At 55.6% G+C, this 19,585-nt stretch overlaps 2 protein-coding genes and 1 long non-coding RNA gene across 4 annotated transcripts in view; 2 read left to right on the top strand and 1 right to left on the bottom strand.

Annotated features, from left to right (window-relative positions):
- Positions 1–1,072: 1,072 nt before the first annotated feature.
- TMEM109 (transmembrane protein 109) lies at positions 1,073–9,212 on the bottom strand. Of its 2 annotated transcripts, none has more exons than XM_029914480.1 (4): positions 9,105–9,212; positions 4,167–4,411; positions 3,193–3,295; positions 1,073–2,719 (listed from the first exon to the last, which is right to left on the bottom strand). In XM_029914480.1, the coding sequence occupies exons 2-4, from the start codon at positions 4,401–4,403 to the stop codon at positions 2,328–2,330; spliced, it is 732 nt and encodes a 243-aa protein (XP_029770340.1). In that variant the 5' UTR covers positions 4,404–4,411; positions 9,105–9,212; the 3' UTR covers positions 1,073–2,327. The 2 variants fall into 2 exon arrangements, with proteins under 2 accessions (XP_029770340.1, XP_029770341.1); XM_029914481.1 differs by having other exon boundaries at positions 9,039–9,134.
- A 163-nt stretch (positions 9,213–9,375) lies between these two features.
- Positions 9,376–11,981, top strand: LOC115271593. Its single transcript, XR_003900017.1, has 2 exons — positions 9,376–9,998; positions 11,714–11,981. It is a non-coding gene; the product is annotated as an uncharacterized LOC115271593 (long non-coding RNA).
- Positions 11,982–14,037: 2,056 nt separating this feature from the next.
- Positions 14,038–19,585, top strand: part of PRPF19 (pre-mRNA processing factor 19) — a 10,905-nt gene continuing 5,357 nt past the window's right edge. The window contains exons 1-10 of the mRNA XM_029914577.1: positions 14,038–14,271; positions 15,919–16,068; positions 16,233–16,309; positions 17,003–17,144; positions 17,228–17,301; positions 17,417–17,479; positions 18,563–18,604; positions 18,729–18,803; positions 19,101–19,176; positions 19,335–19,444. Of these exons, the coding sequence (XP_029770437.1) occupies positions 14,253–14,271; positions 15,919–16,068; positions 16,233–16,309; positions 17,003–17,144; positions 17,228–17,301; positions 17,417–17,479; positions 18,563–18,604; positions 18,729–18,803; positions 19,101–19,176; positions 19,335–19,444 (828 nt within the window). The 5' untranslated portion in view covers positions 14,038–14,252. The remainder of the gene's footprint in view (positions 14,272–15,918; positions 16,069–16,232; positions 16,310–17,002; positions 17,145–17,227; positions 17,302–17,416; positions 17,480–18,562; positions 18,605–18,728; positions 18,804–19,100; positions 19,177–19,334; positions 19,445–19,585) is intronic.

A 19,585-nucleotide genomic window follows, 5' to 3' on the forward strand; every position in this document is an offset into this window, starting at 1 on the left:
GCGCCGCCCCGACCCTGCCGGCTGGGTCCCAGCCGCCGCCCGCCCGGCCGCCAGCCCGCGGCCGCAGCTCCCAGACAATGGAGCGGGAGCTGGAGCACAAGGGTGGGAGGGAGCGAGCGCGGTACAGGGGCTGCCCCTCCGCCCCGCCGGGTCCTAGTGCCCTACGGATCGCCGAGCCCCGAGCGCCCCCTGTGCACGAGGTCCGGGAGAAGGCCGCTTCTCTGGGGACTGAGCCACGGGGGCTGACCCGCCTCTACCGAGAGGGACTCGAGGCGTTCGCTTCCCGTCCCTCGCGGAAGCTCCTGGCCGTGGAGGAAACGGCCACTTTCTGTGTCTCACGACCGCCCCGCGAGCAACTCACCTGTAGAGGCGTCCACACCTGAACCAGGACTGGAATTCAGGGACATGAGCAACCGCGATACAAGGGTGGAAAGGGAGAGAGGGGCCAACCAGGCGCAGGCGACGATCACCAGGGCCTTCGCTGATAGAGCCCTGGGCCCCTCCCGTGGGGGAAGTTCTCAGGGGCTGGAGTTTGCTGCCTAGCCCCAGCGCTGCAGCGGCCTGTGGGCCTAGAAAGGGTGAGGGCCCCTCTGCCCCCTGGGCAGCTTATAAAGGGGGGAGGGACATACCTGGACCCCTCTACCAAACACTGATCTAACTTATGGGCCAGGTTGAGAACCACAGCACAGGAAACTCCCGCGTGGGGAGGGAAGGAGGGAAGGCAGGGAAATCTCGCGGCCGCAGGCCCACCAGCCTTTCGTACTCTTACACATAACCGGGAAGGGGTCTCTCCCTAGCCCTGCCGCACACCCCCACTATTCCGCCGTGTGGGGGGGGGCGGTTCCTGGAAGTTTTGAAAAGGGAGCATGCCTTCCTCATTCGGTACACTCCACAAGGGAAGGGTCCCTGGTACTAGCAATTCTTTTTGCACCCCCACCCCCGCCCCCCTCTCTACCAGCTTCACACTGCCCCTGCAGGGAGAAGTCAAGAAAACAGAGCAGCGGCCCTGCCCCTACGGGAATGGATTTAGCTAAATCCTAAATCCGGAGGGAGAAATGAAAGCCATCCAGACTTTGAGTAAATACATTTTATGTGGAACAAGATAATAAAATAGCGTGCATTTTATTTAAAACCAACCAAGCGCTGATAAAAATATATCTCACTGCAGCTGTGATACCACATCAAACCTTAACAGTTAAGAACTGGGCATTTAATTCATTCTTCACGTCACACGCTGGGCCTTGCCAAGGACACCCACCTCCCCCAGAACCTCAAAGGACGAACAAGAGCCCTGGAGGAGAGGGCTCACCCTGCCCTCTTGGAGCTTGTGAAGGGAGGGGCTGTGGGTGTGCAGCTCCAGTGGGTCTGCTCCACACTCCTCCTGGGCCCCCAGGGTGGCCCCTGATGGGCAACTCTAGTGGCAGTGAATGGAGGGAGAGGGATGGAGAGTCTTCCGGAGCTGGGCAGACAGGTGAGTCCCCCTTTCTCCTTCAGTGTCTCTGACATCCCCACAGGGAATCTGATGGCCACTGCAGGGTCCCACTTGCAGGCACGAGCCTATGAGGCAGTCACCTTTTGCTTTGGCTGAAAGGGGAATCCAGAATCTGAGACGGAAAACTCTCTTCTTGACACAAAGCAGCCACAGTGCACTTTCCTACATACAGTACAGCAGCGGCGGGCAGGCAGAGGGTCCTGCTGGCTCGGATTAAGGCACTTAGAACAGACCCGGTGTCGGTCCTTGCTCCCAGCCCTGTGTGGGAACTTCCCCCTTCCCTTCCCCTCAGGTCCCGCATGCCCTGCCTCTTCCCCAGGGCTGGGCGACGAGGAGGACCAGAGGGACTGTGGTGTGGGCGGAGCACAGGGCAGGAAGGAGACCCACGAGGAAGGAAGCCTGGCAGAGGAGGGGCTGCAGAAGGACGGAGCGCATCAGGAAGGAGGCAAGGCGGAGGCTGAGCCGAGCTGGCTGAGTCTCAGGAGACCAGTGGCAGTGACGTTCACCACCCAGTGTGGTTCACTGAGCCATGGGGGGAGGCCCTTCCAACCCACCCAGACAGAGGCAGGCTGGGAGCAGAGAAAGGGTTAAGAGAACCAATCCCAGACAGAGAACCCCAGAAGGCAGGGGGAATGGTCTGCCTCTTTCTCAGCCAGGGGTGGGGTCCGGTGAAGAAGGAAGGTTCTGACAGTTCAGAGACCGGCAAGATAGGGGCAAGGGGCTGGAAGGAGGGCTGTGTGATCCAGAAGCAGGGCAGCTCTTTGGTACGATGACGAAGAGGACGAGGACGACGATGACGACGGTGACAACGAAGGCAGCCTTGTCCCGGCGCCCCTCACTCCTCCTCCACACCCCGGGGCCCCTTGGCCGCCCGCCGCTGTCGCCAGCGCAGCTCTTCCACCTGGCGCTCCAGGCCTCGAACCTTGGCCTCCAGTTGGGCCCCCGAGGCCCGGGTGCCGGTGAGCCGGCTTAGCAGGGCGTAGAGGGTCAGCAAGGCCAGGAGGAGCAAGGCCCGGGTGGAAGGGTCGGGCACGGACCTCACCAGGGCCACAAAGCCGGCCAGGAAGAGGACAAGCTTCAGGCCCCACAGGATCCGGCCCAGCAAGGCCAACACCAAGCCAAGCAGCAGGGACAGAAGCCAGTAGACGACTAGGGCCCCTGCTCCCCACAGCAGGAAGGTCTGGACCTGGCTGGGGCTGAGCTTCAGGCCCTGGGTGAGGTGATCTCCTGGAAGAGGGAGAACCACACAATCAGCCAACCTTGAATGGGGAGGGCATGGCAGGGGGTGAGGGGGGTTGATCCAAAAAAGGAACTAAAATCCCCTGCAAAGGCAAAATCCTGCCCCACAGGGTCACAAAGACAGGAGCTTGAACGTCAGCTCCTGTGCCTGCCGGCTGGGGGCGGATTACCTCCCTCGGTCGAGCCTAGTTCGGCTGCAAATGGGAGTGATGGGAGTGATGCTCTGGGCCGCGGGTAACAACTGAATGAGACACTATGGCTGAGCACAGTGCTTTGCCGGACGGGAAGCAAACACCCGGCAGGTAGCGGCAGCCATCAGCCATTCTTACATTTGCCTCTGGGGAAACCTGGCAGGTGCTGCGCACCTGGGGAAAAGTCCGGCCCTAAAAAAGATAAAGCTCCCACAAACAGGAAGTGGCAGGCTAAGCCCCAGGGGACCGGACCAGTACCGTGCCACTCACCGTCCAGCCCCAAGGCATTCAGCAGCTGCGCAGCAATCCCAGACAGCGCGAAGAAGGCCACCGAGATGGCGGATGAGATGGCCCACATCACCTGAGACAAGGTCTGTGGAGAGAGCAGGGCGGGAGATGAGCTCCTAATCAGTCGTGCCCTTCTTTAAGCCTCCAAGCAGGGCCCAGGCAAGGCCAGGAGGGAACGTCCCTCACCTCCTCCTCAGCCAGAGGTCTGCCCACCCAGCTGGGGCAGCAGGCCATTTCTCCTTCCTGAATTGGAACTCAGGACATCTGGCCTCCCATTCAACTGCTTTGCTAGAATACTTTGGTGCTGGTAGTAGTTGAATGTGTGTTGGGGGGAGGGCATCAAATCTCTATAGTAATCACCCTGCAGAAGTGGGGTCCTCCCAGTGAATCATGCAGTTGTGGAAACAGCATCTGTGAAGGGCTAGGAAGTTTCAGGGAAGAAGGTGTCCATCAGCTCTGCTAGATTACTGATTTTATAAATGATCGTCTCAACTGCTTAGAATGACCTATGGAAAGGATGCGATGCCACCCCTGGGGCGTCATCAGGTGGAAGAAGACAGCCCTGCCAGAAGTCCCTGAGTCATAGCTACCTCTGCCTCTAGAGGGGAAGGAATTTTCAGGTCTTGAGATTTTGCCAATTGAAGACTTTCGGTCAGATTTAGACCAAAGTCAGACTCTTTCGTCATCCGGTGACACTGGCGCGCTTCCCAGTCTTTCTGACAAGAGCAGGCAGGAATAAGGCAAAAGGAGAGCTACAGGCCTGGGGGCAGGAATCAAATAATGGGATTGCGAAAAAGCGGGAAGGGTCTGGCTGCGTCTTGTAGAACGTGGGGCTCTCCCCGGCGGGGATTATGACACAGAGAGGATGTGTGGCCAAGACGGGGTGGCCATGAACAACGTCTCCTCCTCTGTCCTCCTCCGGTGTGTGTAGTCACGGGAGGAACCACCTTCCTTACCTCCGAAATCAGGTGCATGGTCCCTGGGCCAAGCCAGGCATCCAGCGTTTCCCGCAGAGACCGACCTATCTGGCTCAAGAGATCAACCGGGGCCTCCCTCTTCTGCTGGCCTGGCGGCACAAAGTCTGCACGGGACTGGGACGCTGCCGAGTGCAGGAGCGCGAGGGCCACGAGGACCAGCAGGACGCCTCTGAACACACGCCTGCCCCGCGGCGAGCTGCTGCCTGCGCCTGCCATGGCTGGGCCTGCCGGGAGAGCAGCACAGGGTGAGCGGAGCGCCCCGACGGGCAGGGACCCCTGCCGGCGCAGCTGTGACCGGCCCTCACGCCCTCCTCCGCCCCTGCCCTGTGAGCTGAAAAAGGCAGAAGTGGGCCTCTCTTCTTCAGCTGGGCACGACCATCTGATTCAGGGGTTCCTCTTTCACGTTCTCTACCACTTGCACGTTCATGAGCCAGCAAGCATTCTTCAGTGCCTTAGGGGAGATGAGGAGATCCAGGATTATCCCAGTTCTAAGAATCTGAAGGCCATCTCTGGGTCTTAGGTGTTATGGACATAAAAAAAAGTAAAAGGCTTTGTTCCCAGGGAGGTTATAATCTACTTAAGATAAAGCTGACATAGAAACCAACTTAGAAAATAGCACGCAAACAAGGTTACTGCTGGGTCATGATGTACAGAGAAGTGCGTGAGCACTTCCACGTGTATCCCTTCTGCTCTGAGGACCGTCATGAGAGGTGGCATGAGCCCCCTCGTCCCTGTTCGTAACCAACAAGGAGAAGAAACAGACTCAGGGCTTAGGCATTGCCCAAGGTCGCTGGACTAAGCAGAAAGGTCGGGGTCTGAAGCCAAGCTTCTGCTTCCAAACTGCACACTTCTTTGGGAGAGAAGGTAACACCGTGGATCTCCACTGCGGCCACTCTTTGAAATCACCTGGGAGCTTCACAAACTACTGATGGCTCGGTCCCAAGTTCAGACGTTCTGGTGTCACTGTCTGGGTGTGACTTAGGCTTGAACGTGTAAAAGCCCCCCAGGTGATTCCGCTGTGCCAAGTTAAGACCCACTGACACAGGATGATCTCAACTCCCCAGGCCCTAATGTAGGCAAAGGGCGAGAGCGCAGCCTTTGGGAAAGATATTATTAATAAAACGCTGACCACGCTCCACCTGTCTCACACCGTGGCCACCATCAGACAGGCACTGTTACTGTTCTCCATTTTACTGATAAAGAAACCGAAGTAAGATAAGCACGATTTGAACCCAGGTGCATCTGTTATCAGACCCCTCACACACACTGCCCTGCTGCATCATCTCCGAAGTCAGTCTCAAAAGCGATTTAGGGGACGCCTGGATGGCTCAGTTGGTTAAGCGTCCGACTCTGATTTCGGCTCAGGTCACGATTTCACAGTTGTGAGATGCAGTCCTGAATTGGGCTCTGTGCTGGGCGTGGAGCCTGCTTAAGAGTCTCTCTCTACCTTTCCCTCTGCCTCTCCTCTGCTCACTCAAGAGCTCTCTCTCTCTCTCCAAAAAAAGAAAAATGGTGATTTAGAAAGTCACACAATAGATTATTCATCTTGGCATCTATCAATCATCTGCGTGGATTACTACTGGTGACCATTCACTGAACCACCCTGTGTTCTGCGCTCTGAGCTCATCTGTAACGTAGATGCCACAGGCAGGTTAAGGCCCACAAGTACTGATTCATTGAAGTGGGTGTGGATCAGCCCCCCCAAAATGTCTGCGAGTCCCCTTTCTGTTTACCGCTGTGCTCGGCAAATGGCAAACAGCACCAGCAAATCCCCAGTTCTCTTGCAGGGTCAGAAGGGAACCTGCAGCCCCAGGGAGTTTCCAGGATTCAGACCCGACGATCAGAGGCTAAGTCATGCCCCCGATGTCGGAACAGCCAGGTGTTTGAAGCTTCTGCAGTTACCAGATCCCTCAGGGGGTTACCCTGAAATCAGAGCCATCAGGATGGAGGAGACGAAAGACGTTCCTATTCTTACTTTGTGGAAAGGAGAAGAGTCCAAGGAATAGTTATAACTGTATATCATATCCGGGGCTTTCTGGCCCAGAAACACCTGCCCAAAGTTCCTCTTGAGGTCTGTGGAGTCAAGCAGGGCGGCAAAACATGCATTCACGGGGAGCGGTGTCAGGCTGGGGGCCTTCTACTCTCCTCTTGTTGGCAGAAATCAAGAACCAGATGGTTCTTGGCTGCCAGTGGTGAGACATGAGGGAGGCACAGGTCAGCTCCTGAGCTATCTGGGTCATAACCACGCTGGGGACTTAAAGAGCAGGGTTGCTATCTTGGGTTGGATCCTGTATCCAAAGACCTCCACCAGGAGGGATCAGATGTCATCTCCTTCATTCTAGAAGGTCAGGGTGATGTGAGCTGTTCCCCCCATGGCAGCCTCCCCCATTCTGTGTTAGCCTTGACTTCCAAGCGGCCATCTGCCTCAGTCACCAGGAGCCGGGGGACCTTGGAACACACCCTCCGCGCGAGGCCATCACCGCCTGGCCAGCTGGCTTTGTGAAGTGTGCCAGAAACCAAATCTACCAGGATTCTAGAGGGTGCCCTTTGCAGATAAGAGTGCAGATCAGTGGCTGGTCCATTTCTCCAAATTGTTTTATTTAACAGGAGTCCTTCTCGCTTCTTCCAGGTTATTTCTGCGCAGCAAGAATCAGACTCACTGTCATCGCACCTCCTCACTGCAGCCCAACCAAATACTTTTCATAAAGAGAAGCCATGGCATCAAGAGTCGAAGCAGTCTCGAGCTCTGAGAGGAAGCAGGTCTTACACATCTCCACCTGCCGCAGGGCCTGGCCTCAAATGGTAGGCACTCAACAAAGTGTGTGTGCGTGTGTGTGTGTGTGTGTGTGTGTGTGAGAGAGAGAGAGAGAGAGAGAGAGAGAGAGAGAGAGAGAGAGAGAATGATGTTAAGCATGGATGTTTACTTGTGTATGTGTATTGTGCTTTATAATGTGCAAAATGCTTGTTTTTTCAGTATCTCACCGAACTCTTATGGCAATCTTACAAGGTACCGCTATTCCACATTTTACTCAGAAAACTATGGCTGAGCGAGGTCATGCGTGTTCTTCAAGCTCACGTGGCAGAACTGGGTGAGGACTGCTTCAAGAACCCAGGGTCCGAATCTTGCCTTTCTGCTCGTTCCACACCCCACGGGCGGCCTCAGAAAAACCGTGGTCCTTGAAACCCTTAAAAGTTCCACCAAATATCAACAAGCTCAAGGTGAGAGGACATCAGAGTCCCCTCTAGGAGCTGACCCACCCGCCGGACTCACAGGTCATGGATTTGTACCAAGAGGTATGAGGACAGCAGAAGACTGGGGCCAGCCCTGCCACTCCTGTCCAGGTAACTGGAGCAGGGCCAGGAGAAGCCGGCTCGGCCGGGGAAACTGCTGCACTTGACTATGGTAGTGAGAAGGCACTATATGTTTAGCAGTGGTTTGCCAAGACGGCAGGGTGGGGCAGTCCACACACCCCCTGCCAAGGTTCCTTCCTCCGGTTAGCTTCCTTTCACACCATGAATCACTACGTGGCAGGAGGGGCAGCTGACTTAGTGCCTTCTGCCGGCCCTGATTTCCCCCGTCCTTCTCAGAGCTACCCCAGGGAAGCAGCGGTTCTCAGCTCTGGTCGCCCAGCAGAAAAGTCTGTGGAGCCCGTTCAAGCAAGGATGTCTGCCACCTTAGACGCTCCTAAATCGGGGCTCGGGATGTTGTTTGTAGAGCCCATCGAGGATTCTGATGCATCACCAGACAGCTGCCAGAAATGATCAGCAGCAAAGGAAAATGTCTCTTCTAGGCAATGCCTCTAAAGTGCGGCAGTGCACAAGGTAACCCAGACTTCCATCCCAGGCTCCATTCTGCCCCAAACGAGAAGCTACTACCTTATGCCTATTGCTCCACTTGAGTTTCAGTCTCCTCCGTGTCAAACGGGGTTAAGCAGGTTTAAGAACTATGACGTGTTTCTGCAAGAACTTTCCAAATCTTAAGTGTCAATAGAAATGTTGCAGTTCACACACTGCCAATACTCCGCTCTTTACACTGTAGCATAATTTAGCGGTTTCTATGCCAGCCTCCCCCATTAGACGCCGTGTGCCTCCGGTTGGACTGAACAACTTTTTTTGGGTGCCTGGCACAGAACGATGACTAACAGATGCTCGTTAAATGAGTATTAGAAGCTCGCCAAGGTAGCAAGGGAGAAATGGGGAGAGGAGGCTTATTTTAAAGTTGATCCAAATATGCAGTGGCCGCCGGGGAAGCACAGCTGCGTTGAAAGGAAGCTCCTAGACGGGGCGAAGCTGCCACTGAGGAATATGAAGTCAGCGTCCCGGCAGGTGGGGGCAGCCCCCGCTAAACCCCTGACAGCTGCCGCCCAGCAACTGTTTGGGGGCAGGGCGACGGGCAAAGGGGCAGCTTCCTCCCCAGGGCCCAGCCTCCCCCACACAGGGTGTCGGCGGCGTGTGCTATTTCGAACAGCAAGTCCCCTGCCAAGCCCTGCTGGGTGGTGTCTCTGGCAAGGGACGCGGCGCGGCCCATGGGTTCGGGGTATCCCAAGGGGCTCCGGATAACCCCCAAGGGACTCAAAACGACGCCGCGGGAAGCTGGGCCGTGGGGCGGGGGCGAGAGGCTCAGCGCTAGCCTAACCCAGCCTGAGAGCCGCCACACCTCTGCCGGACCTCTGAGCAGCGCTCCGAACCCTCTTCACCCCGGAAACGCGTACCTCCGGTTACCTAGTAACGACGCCCCCTGTCGCATAGCAACGAGGATCCGGGTCCCCAGTTTGTTTCCCCCGCGCCGGGAGTCGTCGGACCCCTCCCCACTCGTGCCCGCCAGGCCTCGCGACTCCGCCCTGCTCCCACCTGCAGCGGCTGCCGCCTCCCCGTCCTGCGTTCTGCCCCCGAGCCCCGGTCGCGACTGGCACTCACCGGGCTCCGGCCACTACTGCCCTTCACGTGCGACTTCGCTAAAACGCGCCACCAAACCCGCGCCTCAACTCCGGGGCGTTGGTTTATCATCTGCGCACGCGCAAGGCGGGATGCTGCCGGGGACCTCCCGGCCCCCCTCCCTCTCCAACCCTGGGCGATGGGCGCATGCGCCCTACCCTCTTGCTCACGTTTCTTTCCCCCCCCCCGTCCCGCCCCCCGCCAAGTCTTTCCACCAAAAAAAAAAGAGTGGGATCGGAAGTTCGAGCTGGGAACGGAAGTTTCTGGCAGAAAAGGGGGGAAGAAGTGGCTATATCTGGGTTGTACACTAAGTGAACTGAATGTTCGACATTCGAAGTCGAAGCCTGCCTTCAAGCCCTCAGCATTCCGGGTAATGTAGTTTCAAGCAGTACTTCCCGGGTATTGTGGGAAATGTAGTTCTAACCAAGAGGCACCTGGTCTTCTGAGGAACTTTTGCGCTAAAAAGGTACAAAGGGAAAAGGTGTTAGGGACGCAGTAAGCGGTACCGGCTCCGCAAGGATGTGTCCGCTCCCCCTGAGAGCAATAATGCACCCGAATCCTGCCGATGGCTCCCGAATGCTCACTCAATTACAGAGAAGGAAAGGAACCAACTCCCAGGCCCCATTTCTACACTCAAAAAGGGCAAGATTGTGAGGGGGAACCACCAAGGGTTTGGAATCAGGTGATCCCTTGCCTGCTTTGTGATTCTAGGCATTGTTGCTTCATCTCTCTTGACCTCAGCTGTTTCAACTTTACAGCACTGTAAGTTCCTAAAATACTTCACGTCGTAGTGGGGAGTGGGGATACCAGGAAGTACTAGAGCCAACATGAAAAGCAAAAAAATCCAAGTTGCCTCTCTCACATTGGCTGCCGTAGGTAAGCCCCCCTTAGATGTTAAAACAGTTCCTGAACCTCAAACACTCTCAAACAGAACTCTCTCACGCCCTCCCAGAATCAGCCTTCTAATGCTGCCTTCTTCCCAGACGGCACAACTCAGCAGCAAGCAGCCCCTCACCTCCTCCAGCTGTTTCTCTCCTTCAGATGTTTTTCAGCGGCATCCATCCATCTTCCTCGGGACCCTCATTACTCCCTAAGCTGAGGGTCTCTCTTCTGGGACAGGCTCTGGTAGCACACTGGGTCTCACCTTGTAGCTTTTCTAACACTTGCAGTTTTCCAGTTGCTTGTGAGATGTTTCTGATTTGTAGGACTGCCAATCTCCCGGTAACAGACTGTTGTGCAAGAAATGTAACTTTTTGGGTGCCTAGGTGGCTCAGTTGGTTAAGTGTCCAACTTCTGCTCAGGTCATGATCTTGCAGTTCACGGGTTTGAGCCCTGCATCAGGTCTGTGCTGACAGCTCAGAGCCTGGAGCCTGCTTTGGATTCTGTGTCTCCCTCTCTGCTCCTACCCCGCTCACACACTCTTTCTCTCAAAACTAAACATTAATGAAGGGAGGGAGGGAGGGAGGAAGGAAGGAAGGAAGGAAGGAAGGAAGGAAGGAAGGAAGGAAGGAAAAAATGTAACGTAACTCTCCCCACCCCACCTGCTATGACAAGTCACTTTCTTTTCAAATCTTTTCCACCTGAGCAGTAGAAATAATCTCAGACAGGGGCGCCTGGGTGGCTCAGTCAGTTAAGTGTCCTACTTCGGTTCAAGTCATGATCTTGCAGTTCATGAATTCGAGCCCTGCATCAGGCTCTGTGCTGACAGCTCACAGCCTGGAGCCTGCTTCAGGTTCTGTGTCTTCCTCTCCTTCTGCTCCTCCCCCACTCATGCTCTGTCTCCTTATCTCTCTCAAAAATAAATAAACATTAAAAATAAAAAAATCAATCTCAGACAGTTCTTCCCATTCTTGGTTTTCAGAGTGTATAACATGGGGCCAAACTGGGGAGCGGGAGGGGCAGTCATCTCACTGTCAGTTGAACTGCATTGTCTTGCCTGCTCTTCTGTCACTTTTCCACACAGGCTGCCACTGCATCTACCTGGGAAATGGAGATTTTCTAGGTTATTGGCCATATGTCCCTTTAATTCCCAAGTAGCAGCAGCCATGACCTAGGGAGCATGGCGTTCCTTTCTCAAGGACCCATCTACAGCTATGCATAGATCTCCCTGCACCCTCTCCCTTTTTTTTTTTTTTTTTTTTTTTTACTGTGTCTTCCTTCCCTGCCTAAGGGATCTTTACCTCCCTTGTGGGAGGCTGAGATTGCGGGGAGTGGGGAGGAATCTGAGATCAAGTTCTTACCTGTAAGACTTACTCCAAAATCAATTTCCATGTATCCTTTCTATCCCTGAGAGGCTGGTTTTTGAAATTAACAAGGCTTGAAAGGATTCTGTTTTCTCCATTCTTCAGCTACAACCGTAAGTTCTTCAGTATAAGGACAGCTCTGCCCTTGCTCACAGTGGTATCTCTAATGCCTAGTAGTGTGCCTGACTGGCACACAGTGGGTACTCAAGAAGGATTTGTCCAACAAATGAATTACTGGCTCCCTTCCTCCAGTGTGTCCTTCTCCGACCCGTCCAGTAAATTTCTTCCAGAGGAATCTTTTGGAAGTGTCGTTATCACTCTACAACTCAGCTTCTGTTCAACTTCCAGCCCCAAGTCTAACTGCCTCTGGTTCAAGGCCCTGCCTGAATGGATCCATTGTATTTCCTACCACATCCAAGTGTGCAAGATGCTTGGCCGGCCAGGTAGCCTGTCATTCAACCAAGAACAGTTTCTGCTGTGTGCCCGGTGCTGTGTTAGACTCACAGTGACAACAGTGACCAGAACAATGATGGTTCCTGATATTGCAGCATTCAGACTCCAGTGGAGAACACAGCTATCAAACACATACTTGTGAACAATTAAATAAGTAAATGACTATAGCTACCAGAATGGCTTGGGGAATTACAGGGTGCTGTGGGGACTACCCTTCAGGCAACGGATCAAGAAAAAAGCTCCAGAGGAAGTGCCATTTAAAATGAGATTGAAGTTTCCTTTGGAGGGAATAGGAGGGGAGGAGAGAAGAGGGAGGTGTGCCAGGCACAAGTAGTGGAACCAGCCACAGGGAGTAAGTTTGAGGATTTAAAAGGGGAGTGTGGCTGGAGAGAAGATGAGGTGAGGTGGAGGTCAGCAGGGGCTAGATGGTACAGGACTTGGGGGCAAGTTTTCTCTGCCAGAAATTCTCTCCCCCATTCAGGTCTCAACAAAAATGTCACCTCTTCAGAGATGTTCTCCCTGAATGAATACCCTTCTTCTTTTTATTATTTTTAAATGTTTTATTTGTTTTTGAGATATAGAGACAGCATGAGCGGGGGAGGGTCAGAGAAAGGGAGACACAGAATCCAAAGACAGGCTCCAGGCTCTGAGCTAGCTGTCAGCACAGAGCCCGACGCGGGGCTCGAACCCATGAACCGTGAGATCATGACCTGAGCTGAAATCGGACGCTTAACCCTGACTGAGCCACCCAGGCACCCCTTGAATACCTTTTTTAATGCAGCCCACCTCTCCCATCCACACCACTTCCTATCCATCTTACTCTGATTTGTTTTATTCTCAGCTTTTATCACTCTCTGGAATTTTCTTCTTAGAGTTGATTGTCTATGCCTCCCCTCCCCCGCCCCCGGAAAAGAACATAAGCTCCAAGAGAGCAGAAATGTTGTTCACCATCACTGTTTGTATCTCCAGTTAGCAGAGCAGAGCCTGGCACTTAGGAGGCACCCAATCAATATTTGTTGAATGAATTAAAAGCCTTAGGAGTAGCAGAAATAGATTTTTCATGGAAAGTGGATCACTGGCTGTTCTATAAAAAGTGGATTAGAAGGAGGCTAGGCTGGAAGTGAGACCAATTAGGATGCTATTTTACTGCTGCAACGGAGAGATAATAGTGGTTTGGACAATCTTGCTCGGCCTCAGGGATAATGATAACAAACACGAATAGGTATATCGTACTTATTTTGTGTCAGGCAAAGTACAAAGCACTTTTTAATATTAACTCCTCACAACAGCCCTGTGAGTTAGTTCAACCTTTGTTATCATCCTCCCTATTTTACAGACGAGGAAATTAAGGCAGAGAAGTTAATAGAGTCTGCTAGCTGGGTGAGCTGGGATTAGATCACCCACAGTCTGACTTCAGCGTCCATGCTCTTGGCCACTATTGCCTTACTGCTCTATACACTTGCAACTGTTCTTGCCAAGCCTTTGCTCATGGTCTTCCTCCTCTTGGGATGCCCTCTGTTCTCTTCTCTTCTATCTGAATATTGCCCACCGGTCAAAATCCAGCTCATTCACACCTCTTCAGCCAAGAAGACTTCACAGATCACACCTGTCTGTCCTGCTTTGTCTGGATCCCTTATAGTCCACACCACCTGTTCTGTACATGATTCCTCAGAGTGTCTTATCTTACAGATGTCCACTTAGAACCGACAGATTTGAGCTTTTTCCAGCCTAGCTGAGTCATGTAGGAACGGGGCAGAAAGGTGATGACTTGCCCAAGATCACAGTGCAAATCGGTAGTAGACGCAGGACCAGAAGCGTTTCTTGGCCAGCGCAAGTTTCTCTGTCCATCTGCATCTGCGGTTTCTTCCCCGGTCACCTAGCAGTCTCTCAAAGGGTAGTGCGAGATACGTCTGCCTCAGAATGACGTGGGGCTGACTGAAAATGTAGACTTTCTAAGGCAGACCCAAGAATATGCATTTTTACAAGTTCGCTCGGAAATTCTCGTACACTAAGATGTTTGCAAGACAACGGTCCCAAGGACCAGCGAAGCACGGGTCTCAACAGTGTTGTTCATTGCTTTGGCTTTAATTTCCCACTGCAACATGGGAAATGTAGTTCCGAATCCTTGTCCGCCCCCGGGAAAGCTTTACGGAAGGAGCCGAGCCTGTCCGGACACGGCCGAGTGTTCCCTGGCGGGCCTTTTCCTGCCCAGATGCATTGTGGGAAAGGGCAGTTTCCGTTAGGTGCTGGAGGCTGAGGCGCGCGACCGGCCGCAGCCCCACGTGAAGCGCTACGCTAGCATCGCTTGGCGGGGCCGCTCCCCGCCAGCCGCGGAGCGTCCCGGAAACAGCGGGAGACCGGAAGCGGCCCGCGGCGCCGCCGAAGCGAATCCCGGAGCCCGGTGCGAGGCGCCTCGGAGCGCAGCGACGGCGCCATGTCCCTCATCTGCTCGAGTGAGTGTCGGCTGCGGCCGATCGCGGGTCGCAGGGGGCCGGAGCGCGGGGCGGGAGGAGCTGCGGGCCGCTGCGGTACCGCGGTCGCGGCGGAGGCGACAGCAGGGCTCCCGGGGGGGCAGGGCGGCGGCTTGTCAGCGCGGGGGTCCTCCTCCTCCTCCGCGTGGGGTGCATTTGCGCAGCGCTTCACAGTTTACATAACGCCTCAAGTTTATTGTCGCAGACGTCACCGAGGCCAGCCACCTCGTTTACTCAGTGAACTGAGGCCTGGATGCAGGGAGCTGGTGCAGGGCGACAGCTGTGGGGTAGGGATCGGGCTTGTGCAGGCCCCCCCCCCCCCGATGGGCTTTGTGATCTGGCGCAGGCTCTGGGCCTCAGTTTCCTCCTCTGCAGAAAGAGGGCATTGCATGGGATGACGCCGGTGGTCCCGCTCGGGTGGTCTGAGATTCTGCAATTGGCGAAGGTCACCCAGTGAGTTCGAGGCAGTGACAGGGCTGGAATCCAGGCCCCTGCCTCCCAGCCTCAGGCTGCACAGCTACCAAACGCAGCGCACATTTATAAAGCCTTTTTGGTCTACGCTGCGCTTCCAAGCCTGTGACCTCATCCGAGCTGACATGACGATCTGGCTTTTACAGAGGACGATGTTTTAAGGCTCAAGGAGAGCCTGGCATGGGGGGTGGGGCTCGTTTCTGTGCCCCCTGAATCCATGCCCTTTTCATGCCTTGTGCCGACTCTCCTTGTAGTTCAGTGAGTCGCGCAGATGTTCTGCATTCTCATTGATCCATCAGGTTTCGAGATCATCCCTTTCTGTATTTGCTTGCAGCTCTGCAGTCCCCTGCTCTCGGAACCTCTCCATAAATCCATAAAAAAAAAAAAGAGGGAGGAAGGGAAATGATGGCTAGAAAAAGGAATCTTTCATATTGAAGAAATTGCAGCTTGCAGAGTATTTTCACGTGCGTTGTTCCCTTCAGTCTTGAGGAAGGTTTTTTTTTCCCCCTCCCATATTCCCAGCACCATCCTTCCTTCTGATGTTTACGTGAGGTGTTTCCTGGGTGCCTGCTGGGCATCTATATTGTTCTGGAAGTCAGGGAGCAGCCGTAATCCCCATCCTCAAGGGGTTCGTGGTCTCCTGAGGCCCGCGTGTAAATGATCCCTCTGTTGGGGGTTGTTGTGAGGACGGGTTAATCTACAGAAAGTGTTTGTTTATAGTCGTGGCCCCTGATAAATGCCATGTAAACGTTTCTTCTTGCTGTCACTCTTGAGTTGCTGTGTAATTTCTTTGTCTAAAAGCCCACCTGGGCTCCAGAGAAGAGATGCGAGTGGCCGTGGGCATCTCTGTCGTAGAGTATGAGGGATGCCCAGGCATCTTCGTTCCAGACGGAGACAGGTGGGGATTATTGACTGCTCGGTAGGTGCGTGACACACCATGGTCACGCAGAATCGTTTGTTGACTCCCTGTTGGGGGAGCGATGGAGAAGCTCGTTAGGCAGCTAGAAAAGATGCAGGGATGCTGCATACCCAGTGTCATGTCCTGCTTCCTGTTGAATGCAGGGACATGTTTTGTTGGAGTCAGTAGCCTGTGAGGCATCTCCGTATCCCAAGGTCCCTTTCCCCACCCCGAGCTCACTGCCTGCCTTTTCTCCACAGTCTCCAATGAAGTCCCAGAACATCCCTGCGTGTCCCCTGTCTCTAATCACGTTTATGAGCGGCGGCTCATTGAGAAGTATATTGCAGAGAATGGCACCGACCCCATCAACAACCAGCCTCTGTCCGAGGAGCAGCTCATTGACATCAAAGGTGCCTGCCGGCTGGCCTCCACCCAGAGCTGTCTTAACTCCGAGCTTGAGCGGGGTGGGAGGTGGGGCTCCGTTCGTGGAGGCTAAAGGGGAAGGCAGTGGGGAAGGAGAGGAAGAGCCCCCCCGGCTTACGGTTCCCCACACCCCCCCTCCCTCTCTCTGCAGTTGCTCACCCGATCCGGCCCAAGCCTCCCTCTGCCACCAGCATCCCAGCTATCCTGAAAGCCTTGCAGGACGAGTGGGTGAGTCCCCGGAAGAGCACGGATGGCTCTCCACTTGAGGAGAGCGGGTCACCACGCTAGGTCTTGGGCAGAAAGGATGGACGTTGTGTTTTGGCTGGAGGGGCAGGGTGGTCGTGGAGAGGAGCCCGGCTGTCGAAGTCACATCGATCTGGGTTCCGTGCTGAGCCCCCTGTCGCTCAGTTGCCGGATGCCCTTGGGCGTCTAGCTCCCGTGGGAGCCCTGGTTTTCCTGACTGACAAGAACGCATGCCAGCCTCTCAGGTTTGAGGAGAATCAGAACAAGGTTAGAGCGTCACCCTTGTGATGTCGGGGACTTGTTTTATTCGTTGGTGTATCCCCTGTGCCAGGCGTGGCACCTGGTACGGAATAGGTGCTCTGAAAGATCAAGGAACGAATGTGTCTCAAGTGACCGTCTCACCCGGTCCCTGACGCAATGAGCGCAACCTGTGCATGTCAGCAGCGGCATTATTATCCCGTTGCGGGGGGTGGCAGCGTGACATCCAGATTTGCCAGTAAATTAGAGGGGACGGGGATGGGGCGCCTACACATGCAGGGCCCCTTGCGCTGCCGGTCCTGGTCCAGGCCGTGGAAGGAGGTGGCAGTAGCCTCTTGGTTAAGGGCTGGCTCTCCTGCTGGGCGCCCCTGCCCCTGCCCAGAGCCTCATGGCAGTGCCCCCCCCCCGCCCCCCGCCCAGGACGCGGTCATGCTGCACAGCTTCACCCTGCGCCAGCAGCTGCAGACCACCCGCCAGGAGCTGTCGCACGCTCTGTACCAGCACGACGCCGCCTGCCGCGTCATTGCCCGTCTCACGAAGGAGGTTACCGCCGCCCGAGAAGGTGCGGCCTCTGCCCTGCCCCTCCCCACTCTGGCCTGGTCCTGCTCGGTAGGCCCCCGCTTCTAACGTGTTCTCCTCCCCCAGCTCTGGCTACCCTGAAGCCGCAGGCCGGCCTCATCGTGCCGCAGGCCGTGCCGAGCTCGCAGCCGAGCGTCGGGGTGAGTGTGCCGCCCCCGCCGTCAGCAGCCCCTTGCGCGTGCTGTCTCGCGTGGCTCCCCTGCAGGTGTCTTGGCCGTTCTGTGCCCTCCTCACCTTTACCTCTCTTGTCTTCAGGGTGCAGGCGAGCCGATGGATTTGGGTGAGCTGGTGGGAATGACCCCTGAGATTATCCAGAAGGTATGTTGTGGGAGGTCACTTGGTGGGAATGCTGGTGGGCCCCCCGCTTCTCACCGGCCGTCTGCCTTGAGCACAGCGTGACTAGAACCACCCCCCCATGTGCGGCTCAGCAGGTGGCCCTAGGTACCAACTCTGCCGCCACTGCTGGCGTTTGTGCTCTGAGGTCTCCTAGAAGCTTTCTGATCTTGGGCTGACTTAACCAATTCCGTGTTCCATTTCCCTTCTAAACCGAGAATTACAGTGTCTGTTTTCTACGCTTGAGGGAATTAAAAAATTGTAGTTATATATTTATTTTTTTTTAACATTTATTTATTTTTGAGAGACAGAGAGAGATCATGAGTAGGGGAGGGGCAGAGAGAGAAGGGACACACAGAATCGGAAGCAGGCTCCAGGCTCTGAGCTGCCACACAGAGCCCGACGCGGGGCTTGAACCCATGAACTGTGAGATCATGATCTGAGCCGAAGTCGGACACTCAACTGACTGAGCCACCCAGGTGCCTCTAAAAGATTGTAGTTACTGACGGTGCAGCTTGGAGCTCTTACTGTTTTTGGACTTCTGCAGATGGTAGAACCCTTTACAGGTTTTCAAGGGAGACAGGACAGATAGCCTGAGCCTCAGGTTCAAAGGCACGCTCCACGAGGCTGAGTGGGCAGGCCTCCAGGGCCAGAGCCTCTGTTGTACTCACGGGCCTCCCCTTCCGTAGGAGTTGCTCGTGTGTGTCTTGCCCAAGCAGTTTCCGTGCTCACCTTGCATCTCCACGCTCCTCCTGGTGCGCATGTGTGAGCCCGGTCTGAGAGCCCGGCGCTGCTGGCTCAGGTGCTCACTCAGCCATTTGTCACCTCTGAGGCCGTGGGCAGGTGACCTCCCTCCCCTGAGGCTCCGTGTCCTCCTGCGTGAAGTAAGGCCAGCAGCACCCCCTCATCAGGTTGGGGGGGTAAAAAAGAAAAGGTAACACACGTGAGCCCGAAGCATAGAACTCAGCAGGTCGAGAGTGTAGGCACCACTTGTGAAAGCAGAGGTGCGGCCAGCGTCCTGGCAGATCGCTGGGTCTCACCTTGCGCCTGCTCCCCTCTCTTCCCCAGCTCCAAGACAAGGCCACTGTGCTGACCACGGAGCGTAAGAAGGTGAGTCCTCCCAGAGGCAGGAGGGGGCTGGCCGGTGGAGGCGGCTGACGCCTTGGAGGAAAGAGGGCTCACTGAATCCTGTGCTCACTGCTGCTTTTGTGGCGGGGCTTTTTCCTTTCCCAAGAGAGGGAAGACTGTGCCCGAGGAGCTGGTGAAGCCGGAGGAGCTGAGCAAATACCGGCAGGTGGCCTCCCACGTGGTGAGTGGCCAGGTCTCCTCTACCTAGGAGGCAGGGGGGTTCCGGCTACTGCTGGGGTGGGCGGGCCAGCGTGGGGAGGGGGGTCCCGGCTGCCGAGTTCCCGGGCTTATGTTCTCGCACTACCTTCCCAGTGGTGCGGCCAGGGAGGTGCTGCCTCCAGGAGGCCAAGCGCAGTGGCTAAGGAACAGAGGCTGCTCCTGTTCCCCTGGGCCCGGGGTGGAAGTGGGGGAGTGGTGTGGCTCCGTGGCCGGCCTTGATTCGGCCATGACTGGGTTCGGTGCCGTGCCCTCCGCGCAGGGCCTGCACAGCGCCAGCGTTCCCGGGATCCTCGCCCTGGACCTCTGCCCGGCTGACACCAACAAGATCCTCACTGGTGAGAGCCGAGCTGGCCCCGCGGGCCGAGGTGGGGAGAGCGGCGGGGTGGAGGCACGCTCCTGTCCTCTGCATTGGCCTGGGGACAGAAGCACCGTCTTCAGCAGAGGGAGGCGGGTGGGGTGACTCATTGTTGGGTCTCACTTGGGTTTTCTGCAGGAGGGGCGGATAAAAACGTCGTCGTCTTTGACAAGAGTTCTGAGCAAATCCTGGCCACCCTCAAAGGCCACACCAAGAAAGTCACCAGTGTGGTGTTTCACCCTTCCCAGGTAAAGGGTCCTGCCAGTAAGCTGGGGTCCCTCATTCCCGCGCCCCGTTGTCAGTGATTTAGGGTTGCAGACCCAGTCACCCAGTGCCCTGCCATGTCCTTGTGAAGTGAAGTGGGCCCGAGGAGGAGCATTGAGCCTCCA

The sequence above is a fragment of the Suricata suricatta genome, chromosome 11 (assembly GCF_006229205.1).
Source record: "Suricata suricatta isolate VVHF042 chromosome 11, meerkat_22Aug2017_6uvM2_HiC, whole genome shotgun sequence".
In the NCBI taxonomy this organism is placed as follows: Eukaryota; Metazoa; Chordata; class Mammalia; order Carnivora; family Herpestidae; genus Suricata; species Suricata suricatta.

Excerpts from the sequence above, each read along its gene's own strand:
- TMEM109 (XM_029914480.1), bottom strand. The coding sequence starts at position 4,403 with ATGGCAGGCGCAGGCAGCAGCTCGCCGCGGGGCAGGCGTGTGTTCAGA. Across the intron at positions 3,296-4,166 it reads CCATGCACCTGATTTCGGAG|ACCTTGTCTCAGGTGATGTG; the intron begins GTAAGGAAGGTG and ends CTCTCTCCACAG. Across the intron at positions 2,720-3,192 it reads GAATGCCTTGGGGCTGGACG|GAGATCACCTCACCCAGGGC; the intron begins GTGAGTGGCACG and ends TCCCTCTTCCAG.